At 38.8% G+C, this 20059-nt stretch overlaps 1 protein-coding gene across 3 annotated transcripts in view; it reads left to right on the top strand.

Moving 5' to 3' along the window:
* Positions 1-1383: 1383 nt before the first annotated feature.
* Positions 1384-20059, top strand: part of rabgap1l (RAB GTPase activating protein 1-like) — a 110554-nt gene continuing 91878 nt past the window's right edge. Inside the window, exons 1-10 of one of the 3 annotated variants that reach the window (XM_046858403.1) lie at positions 1384-1571; positions 7769-7949; positions 8056-8236; positions 9403-9613; positions 10934-11108; positions 12725-12885; positions 13618-13728; positions 16009-16075; positions 17178-17280; positions 19048-19214. In XM_046858403.1, the coding sequence (XP_046714359.1) occupies positions 7812-7949; positions 8056-8236; positions 9403-9613; positions 10934-11108; positions 12725-12885; positions 13618-13728; positions 16009-16075; positions 17178-17280; positions 19048-19214 (1314 nt within the window). In that variant the 5' untranslated portion in view covers positions 1384-1571; positions 7769-7811. The remainder of the gene's footprint in view (positions 1572-7768; positions 7950-8055; positions 8237-9402; positions 9614-10933; positions 11109-12724; positions 12886-13617; positions 13729-16008; positions 16076-17177; positions 17281-19047; positions 19215-20059) is intronic. The other 2 variants (XM_046858402.1, XM_046858401.1) reach the window with 2 other exon arrangements.

Genomic DNA, 20059 nt, shown 5'->3' with positions numbered 1-20059 from the left:
GTGTACAGAGGTGTGTGAATGTGTGTTTGATACCCTGCGATGGATCAGTGTTCCACACAAAATATCTTCCTACCTCATGCCTACTGTTCCGTGATGCATTCCTACTATTACCAAAATAAATTCTGGTACCGTGCAGTGTTCTATAGCCTGAAGTTTCTCTTTAGGACCTGACCACAGAGGTTCCAAACTTTATTTGAAACAGCTAGAACTGTATTTCTAAATATATCTATCATTCAGAATCACTCAGTTTACTGACTGTGTGGACTTTTGCATGGGTTTCCTAAAAGTTTTCATTCTCAGTTTCCTTCTACTGTCTCTAATTACAACATTGTATATCTCCTGCACAGAGTATCCTCCACAACCATCCTGACCAGAATACATTTTGTCATTGAAGGAGATTGCAAGAAACCATTTTTCACTCAAGAGTGCAGAAGGTATGCTCTGTAAGATACTGTATATTCTTCAGCTCAGGGTCACTGGTTTGACCCTTAGCTCAGTTTTTCTGTGGACCTTTGCATTGGTTTCATCTGAGTTCTCCAGTTTTCTTCCACTGTTCCTAATGACAATCCTGCACAGAGTATTCACCATGAAGACTCTGGCCGAAATGAATTTATCATAGAAGAATATCGCAAGAACCATTATTTCCAACCCAAAGAGTGCAGGTTTCCTCTAAATTCTCCAGTGTCCTGCCAAAAAAAAGAACACAAAGAAGGTTAAAGTATTCCACTAAGACTTGGTTTGTGTAGATCTTAAGGCGCCATCATCAGGATCATTATCAGATTTTGTTTTTGTCTTCATGGAGGCCATTATATTTTTTGCCTCAAGGTGTCGCTCAAACACACGTTGACAAAAACCCCGAGTTTGTCCCACCTGTATTCCGACAAATCTCACTTCCGGGTCTAGAATCGTAATACTGTACGGCTTTCGGATTGATTGGCAGTTTTGTGGTCCAATCAGAACGAAGCTCTTTCGATGATCAATCAATCGCAACACAGGAGGCGGGATTTGTTTTTAAATCCCTCTCACCAATGCGGGTAGGAAAATAAGACGTCTTATTATTTATTTTTTTCAATGCTGAATATAAAGCGTTATATATTATGACGTTATATATTATTACGATATATATTAGATATTATAACGTTATATTGTATTATAATTTTGGATATAAAACGTTATATTATATGAGTTAAATTTGTGGAATTAACCCCTATATATATATATATATATATATATATATATATATATATATATATATATATATATATATATATATATATACATACATATACATATACACACACACACACACACACACACACACACACACACACACAAATAATAGATTTCTGCCATGCTAGCTCACAGCGCTGAAGCGCGTGCGTGCGCGTGCGTGTTGTGCGCGTGCGTCCCGCGTCGCGTGCGGTTTCGGTTTATTTTGCGCTAGTCGGCTCGGCTAGCACTCCGCTCCTGACGGAGAAGGCGGCTGAGGCGCACCGTTTCGCCCCGAATTAAACGCGCTAGCTCCAGAGATTAAACCACGGCAATGACCGACTCCAGCCCCGCTGTCGAAGGTAACATCCTCACACCCTTCACGAGTCACTGATATAAACGGTAAAGACGCGTTTTCTGGCTTCTTGTGGATCTCCTCAGCAAGCTAGCATATTACCACAAGCTTCAGATAAACTAGCAAATAAACTAGCTAACACTCGATTAGAACACCCTGAAAAGTTTTTATATAGGTCTAAAACTACATTAAATAGCACATTTATATCCACTCTATGGGCGAAAGTTTGTAGTCATCTAACTGGGATTGTTTCTGGACATCTCATTCCATCTGGAGTTGTTTATTTACTTTTATAATCTGGGAAGATCTTCAGAATTTCTGGAGGTTTGTGAGGATTCAGCGATGAGAGTGGTAGACATGTCAGGTGTGGTGAGCTGAAGAGAAGACACCTGGGGTGCAGAAGGTTGAGGGTCAAAGCTCTAAAGCAGGAGATCTTCCAACCCATTTAAAGCATATATTCATGGAGCTGGATTTTTCATGCAGGAACATATTTCATACAGCTGTCCCAATACTTTTGTCCATACAGCGTATGTATAATACTATACACATGACATAATGTGTTCTCAGTGTTTGCTGGGATAATAACCTGCACTCTTCTGGGAAGATGTTCCACCAGATTTTGTGGAGATTCGTTCATCCACACAGGTGTGGTAAAGTCAGTGATGGAGGTGAGATGAGGAAGCTCTATAGGAGGAGATCTTCCTCATCCTTCAACCCATGTTGTCATTATGGGTCATAAATCAGTACACTATCTTTCCTTATCATATAATCTGAAATGGAGAACATGTTGTATTGTAAAATCTGTTACAGCGAAGTTCAGCGATGATTTCATTTGGGCTCATTTTCATCACAATAGCTGTGAAAACAGACTGCAGTATTAAAACAAATCTAAACCAGATTATTAACAACAGGCTGTGATTTAGATTTATTTTGCGTTCAGATTTCACACACTGTACAGTCAAAAACGCATTCAGAATTGACATTTTATACACCTAACAGGCAAAACATTATGAGCGGTGAAGTGAAGAACACTGATGATCTCTTCATCATGGCACATGTTAGTGGGTATTTATTAGGCAGCAAGTGAACAAATTGTCCTCGAAGTTGATGTTAGAGACAGGAGAGAGCGTTAGGATTTGAGCGAGTTTGACAAATCGTGACGTCTAGACGTCTGGGTCAGAGCGTCTCCATAACTGCAGCTCTTGTGGGATGTTCCTGGTCTGCAGTGATCAGTATCTATCAAAAGTGTTTCAAGGGAGAAACAGTGGTGAACCAGCGACAGGGTCGTGGGTGGCCGAGGATCATTGATGCACGTGAGGAGCGAAAGCTGGTCCGTGTGGTCCGATCCAACAGCCGATCTCCTGTAGCTCAAACTGCTGAAGAAGTTCATGCTGTTGATGCTCGACGGGTCACGACTGTTTCAGCAGCAACAAATCAACCAACACAATATTAGTCAGGTGCTCATAATGTTATGTCTGATCAATGGCCATAAAGTTTTGCCTGGTTGATGAATGAGTTGTGTAAGAGAGGTGCAGTGCATAGAAATTGGGGCAATGGAATGAATAATATATAAAAAAGTATATTTATAGAAATATATAGAAAGTTATTGCACATGAGTTGGTTACGGTGGTGAGTTTAAGTGTGGATTGTGAGCAGCGGCCAGTGGGCAGCGGTTTGAAGAGAACTTGAGTTGGGTTTGGTGATTTTCTAAATGCTCATTTCCTCAATCTGGTGGTTAAGAGTGGTCAGATAAGCAGTCTGGACTGTCCTCTGTAGTCTTCCCATGTCTGATCTGGTAGCTGAACCATACCAGACACTAATCTGTGGCTCATAAGACAAAATAAATGTGGTAGGTTCTCGAAGCCAACATACAAATGACGAGAAGGCACCCCCTTTTTATTTATTGTGAAAAACAGGTCGTTTTTGGTGAGAATCTGTTGAAGATTGAGTATGAATACGGTTTATGTTGCCATGTTTTCCCGCTCGAATCATTTCCCTGTCGCACTGTGGATTTAAGCAAATTTCAGTTCACTTTTTTGCCTTTTTGAGATCCAGATGAGTTCTCAGTGATAAGCTTGTGAGAAAGTTTCCCATTTTTTTTCCAAAGAACTCTTGGTAATACACTGTTTTTGTTGTTGTTTGTTTGCGTACATTTGCATCCCCTGATCAGTTTGAGGAACACGTTGCGGTCAGCGTGCGGCTACTTACATTGGCGGTGAGTCGAGTTCTGGATAATTGCGCCATGTTGCTATGGGTGTGCTTCGAGAAAAGTACACGTGGCACTTTGCAGAATTTTTACTCTGTGACCAGGCGACTGCCTGTGACCGAAGTTTAGTGACCGTGTAGCCCAAACTCATGAGCTGTTCATGACATAAGGTCTGTCTGGAGAAAACCACCAACAACTCCCTCCTAAATTCTTTTTCTGACATCAGTGTCAATATTTGCAAGTCTCAGTTTTATTACACAGTGGATTTATTTTTCTGTAATGGGCAAAAAAACCCTAAAAACAATCTGAACACACATGACCTATGCAGTATATGACAAATATCATAGATCACTGTACCTGAAAACACAATTTCATAATATGCTATATATATATATATATATATATATGTGTGTGTGTGTGTGTGTGTGTGTGTGTGTGTGTGTGTGTGTGTGTATATATGTATATATGTATATATATATATATATGTATATATATATATATATATATATATATATATATATGTTGCAAACATATTGTCACTTTTGTTTTCATTGCTATTTAATGACTACAAATAGATTAATTTAGTTGCAAGGGTGTTAGTAAAGTCAGGCACTGGTGTAGGTGATGTGAGAAGAACTGGTGTGCAGTCAGCGTTTAAGTTCATCCCAAAGGTGGTCAATAGTGTTGATGTCTGAGCTCCATATCAGAAGATCTTCCACTCCATCCCATGTAAAGTATGCACAGGGGCATCATCATGCATTGTCAGGTTTTGGTCTTGTGGTTTAAGTGAAGTGGAAATGTCCTGCTAGTGAATCCAAGTTATTCTTGAACTTGTACCTTGAATTTTGTGATAATTTGAATCGTGTATGTCTGGAAAAGTCAGGTGTCCCAATACTTTTGTCCAGTTGTTACCGAAGCTGCACAGCTTGAATGGATGTTTTTTTCCCTGTGGTTTGTAGTGTAAGCTAATAAAATGAGAGTTGGTTGACACTGACAAGGAAGAGAAGGAGTAAACTGAATACTAGGACAAGAAGGAAGCACGATGCATGTATGTGGTAGATTTAACATAATACTTCAGGGCATTGATCTGTGATTATGATGAAGCGGCCCATTCGGCACAAAGCACTGCTGTGTTCGTGTCCTCTTTCAGTTCTGGGCCGTTTATAAAGGCTGTAATTGACCGAATCTGATCGGAGCACATGACTGCCTTTTAGAAGCTGTCTTTTGTGTAGAGTCTTTCACACACAGCTGGCTGCGATCATACTTAAATAAATCCCTGCGTTCGCACACAGTGCCTGGTGGTGGTGACTATACACTTCTCGGCATCACGGTGGCAGAACACACAGCCTCGTGAGACCTTCTCGCCAGTCAGCGTCCTAAAAGCTGGTGAAATGTATCTCTGTGTGAATGATTCTTTATGTAATCAGAAAATCTTTTTATTTTTATTTTTTTATTTTTTTTAAAACAAAAATGTGTGAATAGTTTTCAGCGTTTTGAAAAACGAGGTCTGATTACCAGGACGAGTCTTTGTGTGTCAGTATGACGTTGCACAACTGGTTTATCTCAGGAAATGGTGAGATAAGAATCAGCAGAAAACGTGCAACTGTGAAGTAAACTGTACTTCAGCGCGAGTCTGTTTGGTCATATTAGTAACGTCAGCATTTTTTTTCCCCGCTTCACTATCATTTAACACTCGATGCGTTTCAAGCTCTCTCAAGCTATTTATATATAAATGCATGTAAGACTCGAGTGATTCCAGGACAACCACCCAAGTAATTATTAGGCAAGTCTGGGTAATGACACTAAACACCAGCTACACATTACAGGAACAGCATCAGGATGAACAAAATGGAGGGAGCTTTTAACTGTTTGTGCATAGTCCCATATTAAATAAACATGATTCGGAGCGTTTTTTTGGGTTTTTTTTTTTGCATGTATTAAATTGTGACCTTTTTAATGCTAATATAATTCTTTGGAAATTAGAAATAATGCATATTTTAATGGCTGTTACCGATAGTTACAGTAAACGTATAAAAGATTATTTCTGCATGTACAAGCGCTATATGGACAAGTAATGCATTTATCTTCTTGCTTTTTTCCCCCTTTATTTAAAAAGTCCTATTAAAAATAAATTATGTAGAATGTCTTCATTTGCTACTCCACACTTTTAGGAAGATGTTCCACTATATTTTGAAATGTGCTTGTGAAGATTTGTGGAGGTTCATTCAGCCGCAACGGTGTTGGTAAAGTCAGGTACTGGTGTAGGTAAGGTGAGGAGGCCTGGTGTGCAGTCAGCCTTTAAGTTCGTCCTAGAGGTGTTTAATAGGGTTGAAGTCGGAGCTCTATAGCAGATCTTCCACTCCTTCTCATGTAAAGCATATCTTCATGGCGCTGGCTTTGTCTTGCTGGAACAGGTTTGGGTCTCCTAGTTCACGACACCCATTACATTACCCATTTGTGTGCTAATACTGTGTCCAAATAGTGAAGCTTAAGGAAGATGTCTCAATGTTTACTGCGTGCCAGTCAGCGATTAAACAGTGCTAATATGCCAACAGCAGCCATTATGTCAACAACACCGCTCCTCGCATGCTCTCGACTTTGAATAGAATTACATGTTGTTTGGACATGGATGGATATTTTTAATGGCTGTGAATAGGGCACATGTCATCAGTTAATTCATAAACCCCAGTCAAAATAAATCTGATCAATGAAAAGCTTTATGTGTAAATAGCCTTAGGGGTCTGGGAGTAAAGTGTGGCCTGTTAGTAGTTTTCAGTGCAAATCTACACTGATAGATCTCTTCTATTCCTTGTCTGTGTCAACCAATTCTCTTTTTATTAGCTTAGACTAAAACCACAGCGACAAAACAAAATCCTCACAAACCTTGCAGCTTCAGTGATGACTGGACAAAAGTATTGGGACACCTGACTTTTCCAGACACATTTTCTAAATATGCAATGGGGTTCTCAAAAAACACATACTAATCTTATGTCAGGTCCACAAACTTGTTCATATAGTGAGTCATTACAAATAATATCAAAGCATACAACATGCTTTTGTTTGTAGTCATTAAATAGGCAAAAATGCCAATGTTTGTACACTTAAAATATTATTGCATATATATTACATATTATGAAAGTGATTTATGATATTTGTCTCATATTGCTCAGGTCATGTGTTTATTTGTAGATAGTGTAATTTCCGGACTATTAAACAAACCCAAATATAAGCCGCACCCACTGATTTTTACAAAGATTTTTACTTTTAACATAAATTGAAACTAATGAACTTTACACAGGCTTTAATGAAAGACAGTGTCTGTTACACGGCTTGTATCTAAACAGTAGCCTACCAAGAAAGTCATTGTTCACTGTCTTCCTCCTTCCTTTCACAACTATTTCTCTTGTAAGTTTTTCTTTTGGCATCGTTGTGCATTTGAAAATCACCATCGGTGAAGCTTTTCTCCCGATGCCGTGCAGCTCAGAACACAGGTGAAGTGCGTTTTTTTTTTCATGCCTGGTTGAATGATTCGCATTTCCTGTTGACCGTGCGAGTGAGCGGCAGGTGAAACGTCAGAGGAACCTCATCCATGGTTATGATGTGGTGCGGCCCGATTCAGTGGGAGTGCAATTTAATATAAAGAATTTCATTGGTTCACCTGAACCCGTTCGGCAATTTCATTAGTCTAATCAATCGGGGCTCAGTTTTTGGCCGGCAAGAAGAAAAATCCACAAATTAGCCGCTTCATTGTTTAAGCCACGAGGTTCAAAGCGTGGGGAAAAAAGTAGCGGCTTATAGTCCGGAAAATACGGTAAATGTCTATGAAACGACTAAAAGAATAATTAAAAGCTAACAAAGGTATGTATTAATGTATATGTGAAGAAAAAATGTAATATAATTTTTGATATGAACACAATAATGGTTAAGCTAATAGAGGCACGACTCGTTCTGATTAGCGTATCATTAGCATCTGAGTAAAAAGGAAAGTTTTTGTGCAGGCCAGTAGCGAAGGGGGGCGAAGGAGGAGTGTCCCTGGCTATCATGGATGACCGCTCATCTCTGCGTAAAGTGAGCGGCTCCACTGAATCAGTGTCCACAGTCACCAGCGAGGAGTTTGTGTTGGTGCAGAACGGCGCTGAGGGTTCGCCATCCAGCTCAGAAGGACGTCCCAAACTCAAGGTGATGATGGGCCCACATTATGATTATCCGGTTATGATTATAACTGTCATGGTAGAATAGAAGGAGGCCATAACTCGCATTGGAATGACCTGTTTTATGCTCTTAGATGTCTTTAAATGGAAGTGAGCAGCTGGAGAGGGCAATGGAGGAGGTTCTGGAGGATGACTTGAAGACACAGGAGACGAGATCAGTTACACCAGTGCAGACCGGAGAGACCACTGGCATGACCACAGAACCAAAAGCACAGGAAAGACCACCGAGCCTGGCTCTCAGTGAAAATCCTAATGGTATGCTCTGGTTTCTCACAGCCTTTTTAAAAACAGTAACATGTGAAGATTTCAATTTCAGGTGAAGGCCTTCTGACCACATAAGGCAAGAGAAGGTAGTGAAACTTTCTGAGCGATCTGTGCAGGGTTTAGTTCTTACTACACAGGAAGAGACTCTTCCTATTGTTACTGGTTCCTGTTGTTGCTTTTGAAAGTGTTGACTGACTGAAACTGTCGGTTTTGACCCCTCACTTCCTTTCTTCTTATTTTTGTTGCAAATTCTTTTTTTTGCGCTTCCTTTGAAAAACTGTGTGAAATGTTCAGTCTGGTGTAAAACCTTCACTTAGTGGTGAGCAGGTCTGTATTTATAAAAGATAGCATCAATGTGACAACATGTTTGTAAAAGGTTTTTAATTGATTTTACAGACACATTTCAATTTCCTGAGGTGGCAAAACAGCACACATGTCAGTCAACACATATGTCTGTTGAAGTTTTCTAATGATTGGTATTAGAGGTCGACTGATAGTGGATTTTACTGATCGCTATGTTGAATCGTACTTGCTTTTGCTCAGTCTTTTAAGTTTTTAGAATAGATACTGGGGGGGAAAAAAAACACTTTTTTAATATAGAAACAGAGCTCTTTTTTTGGGGGGTAAAAATCTTAAGAATGTTTTGAATGTAATACATATAAATATATTTATATAATTATATATAAAAAATGATAATTAATAATACATTTGAAATAATAAATATAATATCGCGCTCACCTTGCAGCAGTCTCGCGTGTAAAAACAAACAGCATGTGGTGTCAGTGATTCGCCTCTAGAGGTCGCCCTCGTAATGACAGTGGCCCTGGAGCTGGAAAAACTATTGGTGTGGATTTTTGTCGATTAATCAGGGGTTCCAGCAAGAAGCTATTCGTGCCGTTTAATCGGCAAAACCGAGGAATCGATAGACCTCTAATAGAAATGATACATAGGACCAAATAATCATAACTTAATATTAAAAATGTGTATGTAGTGGTACTGTATGGAATGGTTAGAAGTTTGTGGTGTGGATAAATGCGTATTGTCAGGGTGATATTTAAAAGATGTTAAAGATCTACACACATTTAGCACTAAATACGCCTTGTTTTTCTCAAAATCAACATAAGATCTACAACATGCTCCGTGTCGTGTGATTCTAGAAGCATCCATGGTGGCAGTGGGGAGTCCAGTGGTGCAGGAGGAGGAGGAGAGTGTGCAGTTCAGTAAGCTCTCCTACCTAGGCTGTACATGGGTGAAGGCTCCACGGAGTGAGGCCGAGGCTCAGAAAGCAATGTCCACCCTAAGAGCTGAGAGCCCCAGCCCTATTCCAATCACCCTGCATGTACCCAACAATCCTGAAGGCTGTGTGAGGTACGTACAAGGCATACACTGTACATCTGACGTATGTCAGTGACACGCTGGTAATTTTATATGAGACTACTTTACTGACATATTGGGAGGAACGGACTATACTTCATATCCTGTAAATTTAATATAATAAGAATAGTATAAACCAGACTCCTAATGTAAGATCAGATCTAAATAGTTATATTCTGGCTGTGTGAGTTCATATTCGTTCATCAGACTCATAACAAGGTATGTTGGTAATCTAATGTCAGACTTGGGTACTGATATGCTGGCCGCATCCTCATATACACCGATCAGGCAGTATAACATTATGAGCGGTGAAGTGAAGAACACTGATGATCTCCTCATCATGGCACTTGTTAGTGGTTGGATTTATTTACTAGGCAACAAGTGAACAAATTGTCTTAAAAGTTGACGTGTTAGAAGCAGGAAAAATGGGTGAGCGTAAGGATTTAAGACCAATTGTGACGTCTAGATGAATGGGTCAGAACATCTTTAAAACTGCAGTTCTTGTGGGATGTTCCTGGTCTGCAGTGGTCAGTATCTATCAAATGTGCTCCAAAGAAGGAACAGTAGTGAACCGGCGACAGGGTCACGGGTGGCCGAGGATCGAAGGCTGATCCGTGTGGTCCGATCCAACAGACGAGCTCCTGTAGCTCAAACTGCTGACGTTGTTCATGCTTTTGATGTTTGACGACTGTTTTGGTAGAAAAAAGGGGACCAACACAATATTCGGCAGGTTGTCATAATGTTCTGCTGATCGATGGTCATTAAGTTATGGCTGTTTGGTGTATACTAATATTATTCAGGTCTAAACTTTTTGACCCAACAATCAACCATAAGGAAGGAACAGAAGGAAGGAATATTTATTCCCGTTCTTGCTCTTTATCCAGGTTGAGTACGAAGATACAAGAAACGGTGTGAATTCCAAGTCCCTGATTTCCATATCCTATAAAATATGATATAGTGTAAAAGTGGCTATAAGTTGGACATGCTAGATGCACCTCGTCTATTCGGAAGATACTACAAACCACGTTAAAACTAGCAGGGTGATGTGGTTTCTGTGTGTCTTTCACCACATGTGTGGGAGGGGGTTAAAAATGAACACGCATGAGAACTAGAGTAAGAGTTGTGAAAATACTGTGACGCAACTATGAATTGTTTCTTTCACAAGTTCCTGCGTTTCAATCATTTTACACACTTCTGTCTGAAACCAAATACATTTTCACACATGCTGAAAAGCTGTAGGCCTTCAGCAGCTCTACTACGCACTCTTTCAAGTGTCATTTATGTGTATTGAGTAAGTTTTTTTTTTTTCTTCAGGATTGTTGACCAGGCCACAGGCACAGAGATTGCCTCCTTTCCCATCTATAAAGTGCTGTTCTGTGCTCGAGGGAAAGAGGGTTCCTTAGAGAGTGACTGCTTCTGCTTCACCGAGAGCTACCGCAGCTCAGAGGACTTTCAGATTCATGTTTTTTCCTGCCATATCAAAGAAGCTGTGAGTAGACCTTGCATGATAGAACCAATGCTCTCTCGAACCAAAGTCTGGACATCCTTATGCTAAAAAAAAAAAGTATGATTGTGAGATTTTATCGAAAGGGAAAAAAATGAAATCAATTTAGAACAGCAGGTCCCCTTTTCCATCTATGTTCCAGAAATTCACTGATACTAAACATCACATTTCACCCTATACAGTATTATTGTAATATACATTATATGGACAAAAGTATTGGGACACCTGACCTTTCCTGCCATATGTGGTTCTTCTCCAAACTGTTACCACAAACCTGGAGGCACACAATTGTAAAGGACGACTTTGGATGCGGTGTGATAAAAATCTGCGTTCATTTGAATTTGGAAACCCAAAACCTGTTTCAGCATGGCATTGCCCCTGTGCATAAAGCCAGCTCCATAAAGATCTGCTTTATATGGTTTGGAGAGGAAGATCTTGAGTGGCCTGCTATAGAGTTCTGATCTCAACCCTACTGAAAACCTTTGGGATGAATGTAAACACTAACTGCACTACCATGCCTCCTCACCTCACCCATACCAGTACCTGACTTTACCCTCACCGTTGCGGCTGATGGACACGCATGTCTATTAGCACACTCCACAATCTAGTGGAACATCTTCACAGAAGAGTGGAGGGAATTGGGCACATATTGTGGCTAAATGTGGAAAGCATATACCAGCACATACCAGACTTGTCACCAGGTGTCTGCAAACTTTTGCCAATGTAGTGTAAATTGCACTTTTGCACTCCCATAATAAGTTTGTTGTATTTTTATATATATAATTTGCATTGCTTTTTGCATTTCTGGTTAGAAGCTTACTGCATACTGCTATTGTAAATGTAGTCTGCACAGTCGAGTCTAATCTGAGGATATAGGAAGGTGTATCGAGGGTATTTTGGAATCTGGCAGTCCTTATTTTAATCAGGCTGCTTTGCGGGGTCTTAAGATTCTGCCAGGTCGTTTCCCATCACAGGAGGTGTACAGGTTCTGGAAGGAGGGCAGGTCAATCCTGATGATGCCCTCTTGCCACTAATCTTTAACAAGAAGGTGTTTGTCTTTATAATTTCATACCAAACGGTTTTATCATTATTAACTCTGGTCCTTAAAATGTGGGGCGCACCCTCTAGTGGTGAATAAAGACATTAAGGGAGGGAGCACATTTTTTTCAACTTTTTTTTTGTGTTCATTAATTTTCATTTATGGTTTTCTTAAAGCAACCACCAATTAGGTCATCAATGCAAGTAAATTAAAACATCTGTTATAGCACTTAACACAACTGCACTTTTATTTTCTTTTTTTAACTTGATGTTATTGAATTAGAACTAAACATTTCAATAAATTAGACATTTTAAAACTTAAAGACTTGATTTCCAATTTTTTAGGCTGATGGAGGGCAGGTGGGACTTGAAAATCCATCCCCCTCTATAGTGTGGAATGACAGAAAAAAGTTTGAGAACCACTGCCTTATAATGAAAAGCTTGTAGTTGGAACATTGAATTTGATCATCATTGAATTTTGCTAGTCAGTAATTTATGCTCCGGTGCCAATAGATATGCAGAGATTAAAGAAAACAATCTTGTGTATTTGTTATTTTGTGCAGGTGAGCCGTATTCTCTACAGCTTCTCCACAGCCTTCAAGCGCTCATCCAGAGTGACCTCGGAGAACCGCGAGGCGACATTGCCTCAATCCCCCGACAGCGACATCTTTACCTTCACTGTGTCCCTGGAGGTGCAGGAGGATGACGGCAAAGGCAACTTCAGGTCAAAACTGATATGTTTCACTCCTTGTGAGGAATAATTTCTAAAAAATTTCCTCATTGTTTGCTTACCAGATCTTATGGCTTTTAAGCCCTGATTGTTGAAATTTTTATATTTAGGTACATGTTCGAGTTCTTGCTGTTCTTGCTTTAACCTTCATCTGGTTACTACAGTTACCAAAGTTTTTTTTTATTGTGTTAAGAAGGTTAATTTGTTTCTGTGGCCTAATCTGTGAAATGCATAAAAAAAACAAAAACAAGAAGACACCCTGAGGAATGTACTGCCTATTCTTGGGGTTGCTATTGTGTTACCAGCTTAGTTCTAGGTGTTGGTTATTATATTTCAGGCAGTTTCCTCGTTCTTTTCGGCTGAATCAGACAAACAGTCTCTCAGATACTTCATTCCACCTCTAACATTTGCACAATCTTGTTTTGAACATGTCTTTTTGTGATCTTGGGAAAATCCTAAAAATGAATTGCAAAAGGTAGATGTAGAAATATATCTCATGATATGGGGGCGTGGCTGATTGAGCAAAAGGATACATTTTACTGCCATAGACAATAAATTTGTAGGAAAACAACCCTTTACTGTAAATGTTCAGGAAAAAAATTAATTTATGAACAGCACCACCCAGTGGCCAATCTGAGTGTCTGTCTGTCTGTCTGTCATGCTAGGCTTAATTCAAGTACTTTTACATTCTAAATATCTATTGCCTGGTTTCTCTTTCTCCTGTAGCCCTGTTCCTAAGGACAGAGATAAATACTACTTCAAGCTGCGGCAGGGTGTGCAGAAGAAGGTGGTGGTTACGGTGCAACAGATCTCCAACAAAGAACTGGAAATAGAGAGGTGAGACGACACGCATGCACTCAACCATCAGTGTTTACATAACCGCAGTGCGGTGACGTGCAGGTCCGGAAAACACGCTTCTCGCACATACTCTTTCCCTTTTCCTTTTTCCGTGCGTATTTTATCGGCATAATTGTTTGCATGCAGTATTGCTGAAGCAAAAATTAAGACAAATGTGTATATATATATATATATATATATATATATATATATATATATATATATATATATATATATATATACATATACATATACATACATATATATATATATATATATATATATATATATATATATATATATATATATATATATATATATATATATATATACACCTGTGTATACACATCCTGTCTGTTTAAAAAAAAAAAAAAAAAACCCTGGATTTCACTAAGCAAATAGATACGAGCCTCCCGTTGGATAATTACTGAATGGATGATTGTTTCAGCTGGCAATTTAACCCTTCAGCAGTTATTTAACCCTAACAGATGCAGTAAGTACCTGTTTATTTTTTAAACAACAGTGTCGGAAGACACATCCTGTGGTCATGTAAAAGATGTTAATCTGTGTCAGAAGTGTCAAATTATTGGTATGCATTAAGTAAAGAAAACCTCTAAGGAGATCGCTGTAACTACTAAAATTGGGTTAAGAAAAACACTTATTAGTGCAGCTAATCAGAAAAGACTTCAAATTGCTAGGGACCATGAAGATTGACTTTGGAGCAATGGAAGAAGGTCATGTTGTCTGATGAGTCCAGATTTACCCTGTTACAGAGTGATGGGTGCATCAGGGTAAGAAGAGAGGCGTTTGAACTGATGCACGCCTAACATACAAGCATGTGGGGGTGGTGCTATGATCTGGGGTTGCTGCAGTCGGTCAGGTCTCGGTTTAGCAATGTTATGTGCCCTGAGGTCAGCTGACTACCTAAATATACTGAATGAACAGGTTACTCCATCAATGGATTTTTTTTCCCCCTGACGGCACAGGCAGATTCCTAGATGACAATGCCAGGATTCATCAGGCTCAAATTGTGAAAGAGTGGTTCAGGGAGCATGAGAATATTTTCACACATGGTTTGGACAGACCTTAACCCCATTGAGAATCTTTGGGATGTGCTGGAGAAGGCTTTGTGCAGCGGTCCGACTTTCCCATCATCAATATAAGATCTTGGTGAAAAATTACAGCCAGCTCTGGACGGAAATAATGGCATGACATTGCAGAAGCTCATCAAAACGATGCCACGGCAAATGCGTGCAGTAATCAAAGCTAAAGCCTTTGATCTGTGAAGAGCATGCACACAACAGACAAATACACATGCAATTAAGTGAAAGAAAGAAAAACAAAGAAAAAGGAAAGAGAGGAATATATATATATCATCTTTCTTTCTGTCTGTCTGCCCTTTCTTTTTGTTTGTCTGTCCTTTCTTTCTTTCTTTCTTTCTTTCTTTCTTTCTTTCTTTCTTTCTTTCTTTCTTTCTTTCTTTCTTTGTCTGTTCTTTCTTTCTTTGTCTGTTCTTTCTTTCTTTGTCTGTCCTTTTTTTTGTTTGTCTGTCTGTCCTTTCTTTTTGTTTGTCTGTATCTGTCTGTCTCTTTCTTTGTCTTTCTGTCTGTCTGTCTTTTCTTTTTGTTTGTCTGTCTCTTCTTTTGTTTGTCTCTCTTCTTTTGTTTGTCTGTCTCTTTCTGTCTGTCTGTCTTTTCTTTCTCTGTTCTCTTGCTTTTTTTTCTTCTGTTCTCTTGCTCTTTCTTTCTTTCTTTCTTTCTTTGTCTGTCTGTCCTTTCTTTTTGTTTGTCTGTCTGTCTCATTCTGTCTGTCTGTCTGTCTGTCTGTCTTTCCTTTTCTTTCTCTGTTCTCTTGCTCTTGGTTTCTTTCTTAGTAAATTAGATTTTTGTTTTTCTCTCGTACAGTGCGATTTCTTTATCAGGCACCTGGTGGCACTCAAGTCACAGCAGCAGCTTTTTCCTTCAACCGATAAAAATTTACAGCACAAACCCATTTTGCACATGTAGACAATGAAAAGCCCAGAGTTTTAATGCTGTAGGGATGTTTACTTATTTTACTGGCGTTAGCCTTCACTTGTCCCTTTATCTTTAAAGAGATCATGTGTATATTTTTCTAGTACAGTTACAAAAAAGATATTTGTAGAATTGATGTCAATGTGCATTAAAGCTCTTTGCTCTTGTTTTCTCTCTATAATTTGTATCTCTTTATCTTTCTATAAATATTAAGAATATTCTATAGTTTCTATTATTAAGACATTTTTTCTTTGTGTTACCATTTCAGATGTTTTGGGATGTTGCTCAGTCCTGGGCAGAAGGTTCGGAATAACGACATGCACCTATTAGACATGGTGAGAAAACTCCCTGCATCTCTCTTTAAGTGGTTTAAAAGTAATATCTTGCACTTTTATGTCTCAGGAGTGGTTATATAAACCCCATACGGGCTTATTAGCGCAGCTTTTCAGTTTTTTGTTTACCCGTAAGTGATTTTAACTTGAGCTGTGTCTCGAGACCGGGTTTGAATCCTGACTGCCTCATCGTTTCTCCTGCAACATTTTTAAAATAGCAATGCCAATGCCACGTCTACTATTTAAAGACCCAGACATTTTATTATTCATTAGAAACATATTTGTACAAATCGCCTCAAGCAAGTTCCGTGCAGGAGGCAAGAGTATCGAGAGCTGAAACTATCAGACGTGTCGTTTAATCAGCTGTGGTCTGGTTTGGTTTAATAGGCTGAAGAAAAGGATTTAGATTTTTGCACGACTGTGTATCTCTGTGTTGATATTTTCCATATATAAAACAGGTGTGGTTAAAAAGGACTGAGCTGAATATTGAATACACCAAAATAATGCAAGATTTAAAGAAAAAAGGTAGAAAAAAATATTAAGATAGACCACACACATTACAACACGAGACATCTGCTTCTGTCCAATGGCATAATTATGCATAATTTAATATTTTGAAATATAAGATTTGATAAAAAAAAAAAGCTCTTTTAAGCTCTTCATACACTTATGAGCAAAAGTATCGGGACACCTAACTTTTCCACCAATATGTGCTTCTTACACAAACTGTTACAACTAATATGGAGGCACACATTTATACAAGATGTCTTTGGATGTGCTAGCGTGAAATTTTTCTTCACTCGAACCCAAACCAGTTCGAGCACGACAATGCCCCCCGTGCACAAAGCCAGCTCCATGAAGATCTGCTTTACACTGGTTAGAATGGAAGATCTCTTGCTACAGAACCCTATACTCAACCCTACTGAACACAATTGAGATGAATGTGAGCACTGACTGCACCTCCTCATCTTACCCTACATCAGTACCTGACTTCAAAATAAAGACGTCTGGCCTACATTTGTGAAAGCTAACGACACCTACAGTTAGTTTTTAATGCTAAGCTTGGCATAGTTAATATAAAGCCCATGGTTCTTATTGTATGTAGGAGGTGATGGGGAAGAGCACAGATGGAAAGGCTTACGTGATAACTGGCATATGGAACCCTAACAACTCTGTGTTTCAAGCCCTCAATGAGGAAACGCCAAAAGGTAAGATGCTGCTTATACATCATGTATAATGATATAACAGGCACAGTCTGTTTCTCATCACTATATAGATTTTCCTACATCATGCCTGAACAGTGCAGGTGCTCGAGCCTGTGTGCATGCAGTTTATTTATATTTATATACCACATAGTCTGACTTTTAACCGTTTAGTTCAGTGGCAACTAATTGAAATCCTACCGTTAAGGTTTCAAAGGATGCAGGCTTAAAGGAGAAGAAGGGAAAATGAAATGAAAGTCTGTCCTTTGAATGTCATTTGTTACTGTACATCAGTAGCTTTTCTGTGTATCTGTACTTTACTGGAGTATTTTTTTATTTAGAGATTTACTTCTACTTCACTATGTTTCAAAGTCAAATATCTTGCGTTTCACTACATTTAGCGAAATCAGTCGTCCCTTTTTTATTTTTTATTTATAAGGATAAAATCGTAACCGGTCAAACGAGTCAACAATCAGGGTCGAGCGCAAGCTCTGTTTCAAACTTGTTTTGGCGCTTGGTGTATTAACATATCACCAACATACAGCTCAGGTTCAAGAAGGTTTTGGGCTCATGATAATTGTAATCGATATTAATCAGTCTTTGACTCATTGATATCATTCTATTAATAGAATATAGAATAGAATACTTTAGCTCAACTAAATGGTTTGTGTGCTTCGTCCACCACTGCTGATCATTTAAATGGGGACCAAATGGAGACTGTTGACCACTGCCCTATAAGGAAGGCGTCTTTTTAGGCTTATAGCATTATACTATATTTACTCGACTGCAAATTATGTCCAGTGTGAAGGTATTACAGAAAGCATTATATTTTCATCAGGTTTTTGGGCCTTTGGCCATTCTGTCAGAAAGTGGGGACATTGAGAATCCGTGCTGTTTACGTAAATGCTCTTCTCTGCCATGGTTTTGATATGGTTCACTTTATTATTATCATTATTATTATTATTAAGTCATAAACTTGACTTGATTGTATTTGGAATTTATTTTGAGGCGTTCTTTTAAAAACCTCATTAATTGCATAAAAATTTAATTGTTTGTTTTATACTGTGTTATTCTTTAACTTCAGTTATTTGTAACATAGGTTTGAGTAATGAGAATGCATAGTATATGAATTTATTTATTTTCAAAATAAACCCTGGAGAGTGCATGTGTCCTTCTGACCTTTTGCTCAGCTGCTTTTAGATATGCCTCAATTATAGATTGTTATTTGTGGCCTTATATATCAGGTATATTTTGTTCTTATTAACCATTGCACAGGTAATCAAGTATATGAAGTTACTAAATGCTCCAGTCAATAAATCTTTTCATGTTTGGAAACCTTGGATCACAGAGGGAAATTTTAATGTTTTATTCCAGCTCAGGATTATCACACGTTTGATTACAAACCGAATTGATGAGGCCTTTTCGTCACAGCGTGCAGTTTTAATCAGTGCATCATTTATTGTGTGAGGAAATCACACTTGGGTAGCAAGAACTATGACATCTTTAGACAGATTTGCTGTTTTTTGGTACCTCATTCTTAAATCGCCTCCTTATCGAAGTCTTTACTGAAACAAGGACTTTGATTTCTCTAAAGTATTGAATAAAGAAAAAACACTTATTCGATTACTCGATTAATCGTTGGACTAATTGGTAGAATACTTGATTACTAAAATAATCGATAGCAACAGCTCTAATACAAACACGCTTTCTATGTTTTTTTCTGTATACATGCTGCTGCCCTGTTAACCTTTTTGCATATTTTTTTTTGGCCAGATAAACAGGTGTATGTGACTGTGGCTGTGGACCTGGTGGTGACCGAGGTGGTGGAGCCTGTTCGATTCCGGCTGGAGGCATTGGCCCGAGTTTATCCATCCAATGAGCGGTTTTGGTACTTCAGCCGAAAAGCTTTCTCTGAGACCTTCTACCTGCAGCTCAAACCGGTACACCACATCAACAGCTGCACTCTGTTATATACATGACATCATTTCCTTTAAATAAGATTCTATCTAATTTGGTCTGAACACTTCACAGCTACAAGCTAATTCCCAATACCATGACAAATACCAGTTAGGGAGGGTGAGGCGAACTTCTTTATATAGGACACATGAAGCCAAAATTTCCATGGCTAGTGTTGTGATTAACAGCAGCGAGAGCATGTCATCCCATTTTTCCATTGTCAAGGTTTTAAATATCTGTTTAGACAATTCAGTAAGTCTGCAAATATTGAAATAGCTCAGAAGGTCTAATTATTGGGTAATAATTATAATTAATTGAACCCCTCTACGAATACCTCATTACGGTTATGCAGATACAACCTACATTGTGCTGGGAACCTGTTTCGGTAGGGGGGCAATCAAGAGCACTTCTTCAACTACTGGAAAGCTACGAAGTATCAAATGAAGGCTTTGTATTAAGCAACTTAATGAGAGGCCTGGCTCTCATTATCCTGCTGAAGTAATTAGGGTTTTCTGCCTGCATGTCCTGCTGATTGCCTCCATAGTTATTTTAATGCTGATTGGAAGAATGCATAGGCTGTAATTAAAAGATAATATTATGGCGTGAGCACGGTACCCAGCCCCGCCCTCTTCTTCTTTTTTTTTAATTTTTATAATTACAATTTATTTGCCGCTGCCTTTCAGCATGTGCAAAGAAATTCCAAAGTAGTTATTTGCTGTAAATGTTGTCTTACGCCCGAAGCGCATTTTCCACTCAGCAATTACAACTGATCGGCTTCTATTTCAGAGCAAATCGGTGCATCGGCGGTGATGTAAGCTTTTTTTCCTTC

This window comes from Silurus meridionalis, chromosome 9 (assembly GCF_014805685.1).
Source record: "Silurus meridionalis isolate SWU-2019-XX chromosome 9, ASM1480568v1, whole genome shotgun sequence".
In the NCBI taxonomy this organism is placed as follows: domain Eukaryota; kingdom Metazoa; phylum Chordata; class Actinopteri; order Siluriformes; family Siluridae; genus Silurus; species Silurus meridionalis.
The sequence above is the reverse complement of the archived record's forward strand: the minus strand, read 5'-3'. Positions and strand labels throughout refer to the sequence as shown.